The sequence below is a fragment of the Crocodylus porosus genome, unplaced genomic scaffold (genome assembly GCF_001723895.1).
Source record: "Crocodylus porosus isolate Cpor-Errol unplaced genomic scaffold, CroPor_comp1, whole genome shotgun sequence".
NCBI lineage: Eukaryota > Metazoa > Chordata > Crocodylia > Crocodylidae > Crocodylus > Crocodylus porosus.
Genome location: NW_017728910.1, coordinates 19,356,870 through 19,366,197, shown reverse-complemented (window position 1 = coordinate 19,366,197; position 9,328 = coordinate 19,356,870). Strand labels below are relative to the sequence as shown.

The 9,328-nt window shown below is 46.6% G+C and overlaps 2 protein-coding genes across 2 annotated transcripts in view; one reads left to right on the top strand and one right to left on the bottom strand.

The window, feature by feature from the left end:
• Positions 1-3,438, bottom strand: part of ACTL6A (actin like 6A) — a 15,009-nt gene extending 11,571 nt beyond the window's left edge. Inside the window, exons 1-4 of the mRNA XM_019532762.1 lie at positions 3,329-3,438; positions 3,165-3,241; positions 1,526-1,700; positions 865-965 (exon numbers count right to left, since the gene is read on the bottom strand). Coding sequence (XP_019388307.1) covers positions 865-965; positions 1,526-1,700; positions 3,165-3,241; positions 3,329-3,353 — 378 coding nt within the window. The 5' untranslated portion in view covers positions 3,354-3,438. The remainder of the gene's footprint in view (positions 1-864; positions 966-1,525; positions 1,701-3,164; positions 3,242-3,328) is intronic.
• The window catches only part of MRPL47 (mitochondrial ribosomal protein L47), a 30,896-nt gene extending 25,131 nt beyond the window's left edge, over positions 1-5,765 (top strand). The window contains exons 9-10 of the transcript XR_002100623.1: positions 2,694-2,697; positions 5,753-5,765. The gene's annotated coding sequence lies outside the window, so the exon portion shown is untranslated. The remainder of the gene's footprint in view (positions 1-2,693; positions 2,698-5,752) is intronic.
• Positions 5,766-9,328: the final 3,563 nt, after the last annotated feature.

The window sequence follows — 9,328 nt, the reverse complement described above, 5'->3', positions numbered from 1 at the left end:
TCAGGAGGCACCAGTCACCCATGCTAAGTGTCATTCCATGAGTTTCAAAAAAGTTTTCATGAAATTGAATTAAGGTCCAAAAATAAATTTGTAATGTAAACATAGACTGAAATGTGAAAGGGAAAGAAATTAATTAAGCAGAGACAATGACCACATGCCAAGTCACACCTGAAAGTTACAGACACCAGCCCACTGAGAAGTAGATCTCCATCAAGAACCTCATGACAGCCACACAGCAACAACTCAATACACCACTGAAAGGCCCTATTTGGAATGACTGTTATCAATGAAGGATATATCTTCATTATATACACCTTCAGTGGTTTCTATTCATATTCCTACTTCCTGCCATTTTAATCCAGTGAACAGCAAGTAGGAGAACTGCTGCCAATATCTCTACTTAAATTCACATACCTCTAGTTCTCCAGTGACATGCAAGGCCATGCAGATTACCCCAGAGAACCAATTTAAAGCCTTTCTATTAGACGTATGTTGCCTCCCCCCTGTCCTATTTCTGCAGGGCTGTCTGAGCCTGGCAGATTATTTTCAAGGGCATTTTTATTTTTAGTACGTATAGAAGAACACCCAAAACATGTCCACTTTTAACACAAAGAGCTCAAAACTAAATACATATAATTATTTGATCTGTCTTTTTGTAGTGAATGGGTGCTGTGTGCTATGCCACATAAACATGGTTATCATTTCACATTACTGAGAACAACAAAAATAAAATACAAAAAATAAATCTATCAAAGTATTTTCAAATTACTTGGTTTTGATTTTTTTGTATAGTATTAAACATTTCTAAATGCCAACAACAGAATTTAAGACACTTCAAAAGAGAAAGAAATTATTTTTACTCACTGGTGCTTCTGACATTAGGACAGGATGCAAACTCGCTTCAGATTTAATGTGCATCTTGTATGTATGATCCAGAATTGCCTGGAAACTATCCCAGTCTTCAACTACAAACATTACAGCAGGTGGAGTAGTTCAATTAACAGTGACATCTGACTTCAAGTAAAATGTGTAATAAACATACACAACAGAAAGACATCACTTTTATCAAGAAGATCAAGCAGTAATCAGCAAAATTCACAAACTGCAACAGCTTTAAGAAATCTTGTTTATATGACTCATCATCATAATAGCTGGCAAGTAGATTTGCAGCCTGACCTTTAAGGCTGCTACTTCACACTATTAGCAAACTTGGTAGTGATCATTATGAGCTACAAGCTTCCTTACTGGGGCGTTTGAAGAGTAAGTCTTCCCGCTACTCTTTACGAATATTTGTCACCCCTTTTTTTTCCCCAGATGGGGCCTAATCCAGTCCACCATATACAGGAAAACTCTACAGTTTTTCCTCAGATCAAGCAAACATTCACTGCCTCACTAAGCAGCTTTTTCATAAAAATGCATATATGACACATTACTCTTTCGCATGCAAAAAGCATAACTGCCGTAGCCGTACATTAAGTTAGCAATCAGATCTTAAAAGCAAGAGGAAAAGGATAGAGCACCATACTCATTCCATTTTTTAAGGGCGAAATGGCTTCCATGTTTTCCCTTGGGACGCGCAGTGCATTGGTGTCTATGTAGTAAGTAGGGCCCCCTTGTTTGCCTTTATCACCATCTATCTCCATCAGCGTGCTGCCATCGTCCCTCTCCAGTACCACACCAATCGCTGTGGGAAAATCAACCTGAAATGTGAACACACATTTGCTCATTCATAGAATCATTAAAATTAGGGTTAAAAGGGATCTCGGGAGGTCATGTCTAGTCCCATCCCCAACAAGATCATCCCAACCAAAGCTCTGTCTAACCAGGCCTTAAAACCCCCACAAGGATGGGGCTTCCACCACCTCTCTGGGTAACCCGTCCCAGCATCTTACTCCCCTCCTAGCGAGACATTTCTTCCTAGTTGGAACCTCAACTCCCCTCGCTGCAACTTCAAACTGTTGCTCCTCATTCGGTCATCCGCCACCGCCTACATCAGTGGTTCCCAAACCAACCACCCGTTTAAAATGACACGCTGCCTGCAAATTTTTCAGTTCGACCTTCGGTACCACCAGCCAACGCATGTCACATCAACTCGTTATCGTGAATAATGACATGAAGTCATTTATCCCATGAAGTCGTAATAATGAATAATGGCGTTATAATGAATATTCACATGAAGTCATAATAAAGTCATTATAACAAATAATCATATCACAAATAAACACATGAAGTAATTATCCCATAAAATTGTTATAATGAATAACCACGCAAAGTAATTTATTCCATAACATCATTATAATGAATCATCACATGAAGTCGTTATAATGAATAAAGTCCTTATCACATGAAGTCATCACAATAAACATGTCGCAGTACCAGTGACACATTTCATAGATTCATAGGCATTAGGGCTGGAAGGGACCTTGGAAGGTCATTGAACCACCTCCGACGGCAGGCTATTCCAGACCTTGGGGGCTCGGACAGTAAAGAAATTCTTCCTTATGTCCAGCCTGAAATGGTCTTGCAGTTTATAACCGTTCGACCTTGTCATCCCTTGGGGCGCTCTGGTGAACAAATGTTCCCCCAGATCCTGGTGAATGCCCTGATAAGCTTACAGGTGGCCATCATATCGCCCCTGAGCCTGCGCTTTTCCAGGCTGAAGAGCCCTACGGCTCTCAGCCTGTCATCGTAAGGTCTGTTTTCCTGACCTCTGATCATGCGCGTGGCTCTTCTCTGGACTCTCTCAAGCTTCTCCACATCCTTTTTGAATTGTGGAGCCCAAAACTGGATGCAGTACTCCAGCTGCGGCCTCACCAAGGCCAAGTACAAGGGGAGAATGACATCCTGGGATTTGCTAGAGAAGCATCTGTGGATCAACGTTTTGCTCACTTTACTAGCCACAGCATCGCATTGCAGGCTCATGCTCATCTTGTGGTCAACGATGACCCCCAAGTCTCTTTCTTCTGTAGTGCTAGCCAGGGTAGCACTGCCGAGCCTAGAAGGATGCTGCAGGTTTTTCTTCCCAAGATGGAAACCTTGCATTTCTCAGAGTTAAACACCAGGGCTGGGCCCCGCGCCACCCTTTCAAGGCTCCCCCCGCGGGTCGCTCCCCTGGCAGCCCCCGCGTTGATCACTAGACCCCACCCGGCCGCGCCGCCCCTCACCTTGGGGCAGTCCTCGCCGGCATAGCCCGCCCGCACCGTGTAGGAGCCGATATCGAAGACCAGCGCCCCGACTTCATCTGCAAAGATGATGAACAGGCATCAGTCAGCACCGCCTCAGGGCGCGGCCGCGAGACAGGGCCCCGGGGCAGCCCGGCCGCACTCACCGCCCCCATACACGCCGCCACTCATGGCCGCCGCCGCTCGCCGGCCGATGCGGCAACAATAGCCAAGCTGCCCCGCGCTCGGCCCAGGCGCTCAACCGAACCTGCTGCCGGCCCCGCCCCGCCCCTGCCAGCCAATCGGGGAGCGCCCGGCTGTACCGCTGAGCGGGCCCCGGGCCGCCAGCCAATCGGGAGTGGCAGAAGGAGGGCGGCAGCCTGAGAGAAGCCAATGCGGCGCCAAAAAAAATGGCAGGAAAGCGGCAAGTGCGGTTGCGGAGCGAGGGGGCCGGTCTTCTTCTGCTCCTCCCCGCTCCGCTGCCAGCACTTTTTAACCCGTCAACTCCCTCCATTTAACCCTTCAGCTCCCAGTATGGACCCTTCAGCAGCCAGCCGTTGCTCCTCGCTCTGTTTCTTCCTCCTGGTCCCTCTTGTGCCCACACAGCTGCCCCTTCTGCCCAGGGCTGCTCCTCCGACCTGCGGGAGCCTGTCTGTGCCCCCCAGGCTCCCCGCTTGTCCCCGCTCAGAGGGCAACCATGGCTCGTTGGGCCCTCATGCTGTGGAGGCGGAGGGGCCGGAAGGGGACTCGATGGCCTGTGATGGCACATAAGGAATGTGTCCATTCATCGCGCAACTGAAAAGGAGAGCAAGCAGGCCGAGAGTCAGGATTTATGCCTTTCTCTGGCTCTGCAAAGTGATCCCCTGAAGGATGGCTTTGTTTCTACTTTATAATTGGTATCCTCCTCAGCCCTTCAATTTACATAGACGGCCAGCTTGAGTTTCAGTCCAATTCTGAATTGTAAACGCCTCAAGGCACTGCAGATTTTATATATCCAGTGTAAAGACACTTCGGTCAGTGGGTCCTGTGGCTGATGGCTGCCTCCCGCTGTGAGGCTTGGGTAGCAGAAGAAGGTGAAATACGGAGGGATGGATTTGGTTTCCAGGTACAGTGCTGCTTTTGTCAGCTTACATGGATGTTCAGCCAAGCTCAGTTCTCTCATAAAGCTTTTCAAGATTCATTTACCAATGATGACACCAAGTTATGGGGGAACAGGGTCGCACCTGAAGATAGGCTGCAGATTCAGGTGGACCTGGACAGGCTGGAGAGGTGGGCGAATCAAGCTCAACACTGAGAAGTGTAAGGCGTTCATCTGGGGCAAACAATCCCCAACGTACCTACAGGCTCGGTGGCACCAATTTGACTAGCACCACGACTGAAAAGGACCTAGGAGTAATAATCAACCATCACATGGACGTGAGCCATTAATGCGACGCTGTAGCCAGCAGGGCAAACAATACCCTGGCATGCATCTACAGACACATCTCATGTAAAACCAAGGAAGTGATTCGTCCACTGTATTCAGCACTGGTGAGACCACAGCTGGAGTACTGTGTCTAGTTCTGGGTGCTGCACTTCAACGAGGTCATGGAAAAACTTGAGAGGGTCCAGAGAAGAGCCAGCTGTATGATCAGGGACTTGCAAGGCAAACCATACATGTAAAGGCTGAGGGACTTGGGCCTTTTCAGCCTAAAAAAGAGAAGGCAGAGAGAGGACTTGGAAGCAGCTTACCGCTACATCAAGGGAATACATCAAGAGCTCGGTGAACAACTGCTCACCAGGGCACCCTTGGGGAAAACCAGGAGTAACAGCCACAAACTCCTGGAAGACCACTTCAGGTTCAACTCCAGGAAAAACTCCTTCATGGTCAGGGTGTCCAGACTCTGGAATAAGCTCCCTCAAGAAGTGGTGCAGTCACCATTCCCTGGAAATCTTCAAGGGGAGGCTGGACAGTCACCTTGCTGGGGTCACCTGACCCCAGTTGTCTTTCCTGCCTAGTGCAGGGGGCTGGACCTGATGATCTTGAGAGATCCCTTCCAGACCCTAAAAATCTATGAATCTATGGTTCCTAATGAATACATGTATAACAAAACAGTAGCCAAAGAGAAAAGAAAGCAGGCCAAGATTCAGGCAAGCTTTTTACTTTTCTGGAAAGTGAGCCCGTAAAAGATGGCCTTGTTTCTAGTTTTTTATTGGTTTCCTCTGTAGCCCTTCAATCAGCACAGGCTATCAGCCTCAGTTTCTGTCTTATTCTAAATGGTAAGTACCTCAAGGCACCGTGGACTTCGTAAACCCTCTGAAGTCAGTGGAGTTATTTTGATTACACCTGGATAATCAAGAGCAAACTTTGATTCATCATCATTACTTGTAAAGTTCCATACTTTTTCTCTATATCAATATGTCATAGTGTATTTGGACAAAAACATAATAGGTCATTTTAATCAGGTTCTCCTTTCACTTGTTATAAAATGGTTATATAAATGTGTAAGTTTACTGATCTCAGAGTTATCCCAAGTTTACACTAGGGCAACCTCTTTAGACTCAAGAAGACACCCCTCATTAGATTCAAAGCACCTCTTGGAAATTACCAGGTCTTAGCTTTCACTTATTTTTTGACTACAGAAAAATAATAGAGCAATTCTTATGTTGCAAAGAACTCAGAAAGACAACAGCAGATCAGACTGTCTTTGACACTATAGACTCCTATTCAAAATCTCTGGGTTTCTCTTGTTCTGGAGGCATTTGTGCCAGTATTACACAGTACCGCATGGCAGCCTTAAAACAATCTCATGGCACCCTGGTTCAGAATCACTGCATTGGATGAGAAAAGTAGCTAGTCAAGTGTTGGCGTGGACTACAATTCCCAGCCTGCTACACACTGGGGGTGGGCTGGTGACTGACAGCCTCCACTTATGTCTCCTCCTACACCAGTCACACTGAAATGCAGGGAAAATATTAAAACCCAGCAATAGGAGACAGCTGGAGACACAAAAAACAGCACTGTTACAGGAGAACCAGGAGATGGTTGCACACAATAGCTCCTAAGGGTAAGCAATTCCTTTCATTTCATTTGACAAACACTGATTTTTTCTCCTGTTTCTTTAATAGGGGGAAGTCATTCATAATTTCAGCTCATCCTCTGGTCATTGAGAAAAAAAAAGTATACTTTTTTGCTGCAATGTCTTCTTCAACAAAACTGGAAACTGGCATTAGCAGTGTAGATGTTCCCACTGGCACTAGAAATATTCATGCAAATCCTGTTTTGCCTTGGCTGTACCATGCAAAACTAGACTGGAGTATGCCTCTTATGAAACATTTTGAAGATACTGTATTATCATGATTTCCAGCATGTGGCACTAGTACCCAGACTAGGATTGCTGGGGGAGGTGAAGTTGATAGGAATTAAGAAAATCAGTGGAGAAAATATGGAATTAAAATGGCAAAAGATTTTCAATTAAATGTTATTTTTATTTTTCCAGTTTACTGTCATAATGTTTCATGGACACCATATAATATGTAAGCTTTGCAGAGCAACCATAAAGCCAGTCTAGTAGCTGCTAGATTATTTCTCCAGCCTAGGAGAATTGTTGGGTGGTGAAGAGCCCCCAAAATGGCTCTTATACCAGCTGAAGGTGTGTGGCAGGGGGCGTCTGAGTGATGTATGCCTGTGCCTACTTGGTCCCTGCTGCTGTACTAGCCACTGGGGACTGTTGACAGCCACTGCAAGAAAAGCACAGACCTTAGGCTGTCCTTGCCTGCTCTGGGGATCTCTGTGGTGCTAATCAGCCCATGGATTTGGGAAACACAAAGGTACAAAGTGTGCAGTTTAGGATTTGGAATATTCTTCCACCAGCGTAGAGAATTCAGCTGTGGGTGTGTGCACAATTGCACATATTTAGATTGCAAGTGCCTCAGGTTAGAGTTGTGCAGTCTTATTTTCCCCTGCTCTGCAATGGTCCTCAGCATCTGTGGAAAGGGGATGCTGAGTGCTACCTATCAAATTTGGTAGTATTTCAGACTGGGTTTTTACTTTCCTCACTGGGTCGCTGATGGTCTGTTATTGCAGTGTCATGTAACTTCCAGTAATCTCACTGCCCTCCCTCCCCAGAGAGCAGTGCCAGCTTTTAGATCATGGCAACAGACCAACAATGACAATGGGTTATTGACAGTGCTGCGTCTCTTCCTGGTTCCTCCATCCCAGCCTGTTTCACCTAGTTTTGGTCAGATTGTAACAGTCAAAGATGAATGTAGATGTTTACATGAGATAAAATAGCATCCTGGTTGCACTAGTGATTTAATTCCTTTCATTCCTATCAGTTGCCCTTTAAGGTATTCTATAACAACAGTAGTTGGGCACCATGCAGGTTTTATCTTCTATAAAGTAAGGAAGTATTATTATCCTGATTTTATAATGGAGGGACTATAACATGGAGGCTACAGGCTAGATCCATGAAGGAATTTGGGTGTTGTGATATTCAGCATTGCCTAACTTCTTAAGTTCCTGGTCTTCAGAATCCACCACCCTGAGTTAAACGCCTAAGTTCCCTTCAAATGCAGGGAAGAGCTTGATCCTGAAAATGGATTTGCAACCTCCAGTAAGCTGAACAGTAGCAGGGGGCAGAGGGGAAGGGAGGGGAGAAGTTAGCATCGACTCACAAGTAGGCAATATCAGAGAAGAGAATGTTTGAAATCTCACCCCTCTCCAGGATTTAAAAGTGCCTAACAAATGACTAACAGGTTAGAGTGGGAGTGCTCAACCTGCTGGCCCACAGGCCAAACCCAACCCACAGACCCATGCCATCCTGCTCACAGGGTTCCCCATGGGTCACAAAATTTGGTGCTGCTCCAAATTGTTACTCCCTGCTGCCAAATTTCCAGACTCATGGGGACCCCTGAGACCTGGATAGCATGTTAGATTGGTGTGCTTGGGACCCTATCCAGGCATGCAGAGGCTGGCTGGAGGCAGTGTGGGCCAGGATCCTGCAGCTTGACACTAAGAGAGGTAGTACAGGGGCTAGGGGAGGTACACGGAGCCCAGGGAAGCAGCATGCAACTCCTTGAGGTTACATGGGGCTGTGAGAGGTGGCACAGGGCCCAATCCTAGCTGTGAGAGGTGGCTGTGAGAGGTGGCACAGGGCCCATGTTGGCCTCCATGCTGGCCCCAAGCCACTCATCCAACCTGAACTAGCAAAAGTTTAAGTGCCACTGGGTTAGAGTTAATAGCCCAGAATCCCCTCCTGGAGATAGGAAATCCCTTTTGGAAATGGATGACTAGCTTGTTCTTCTTTTAAAACAGTTTGACAAGGTGGTATCCACCCTGGACTGTTCACCCAGGAAGCAGAGGACCCCCTTAGCCTGAAGGAGTTTCAAACCCATGGTTCGTACTCCCATAAGAATGCCCTAACTACCAGGCTGTCAGCTAGTTTAGGTGTAGACACTCTTCACTTGGCCTGTTGAAGCTGTACCACCGTGCAGCCAAGAATTCACAGTCCATTGAGATGCTGCTGGGAGAGCAGGACTGGTTTTGTTGTCCAGTGGTTAGGGCCCTCACCTAGGAAAAGGGAGTCCAAAGTTCCAATCCCTGATCCCAGGACTCGTTTATGTACTTCGTGTTAAATGGCCGTTGCATTTCTGGGAGCAGGGATTAGAATCCAGGACCAGCCCTCCCAGGCGACCGCTGAACTACAGGGTCTTGCTCTCTCTGGCTCTATGAATCTTCCATTCTTTTGTACTAACTACACCTTTCCCTGTGGGGTGGAGAGTGCCCCACCAGTACTAGCCAATAGCTTGGTTTTGTGAGTACTCTCCTTCCAGATCAGGGGGTTGAACCCGATCAGTCTGAGGGCAAGCTAACCATGAGACCATTATACTTATCAGCACCTCAGTATTTTCAGAAAAAAAAACTGTCCACAGTTGCTGTGTTTTGTGCTGAACTCAATGTTGTCACTGTGGGTTAGGTATGCTGTGAGCATGCTTACCAAACTGAACCAATCACAGGCCTTAGGCAGAGGAACAGTTTCTGGATCTTTAACAAGCCTTAGGCATGTGATAGAGGCTGAACCATTTAGGTTGCCAAGGTGGCATTTCCTACGAGCAAAAGCAGAACTCTAGATGCCTAAAAAACCCTGCTGGCAAAAAACGTAGGTGCCTGAGAGGTCAGAGAGGCA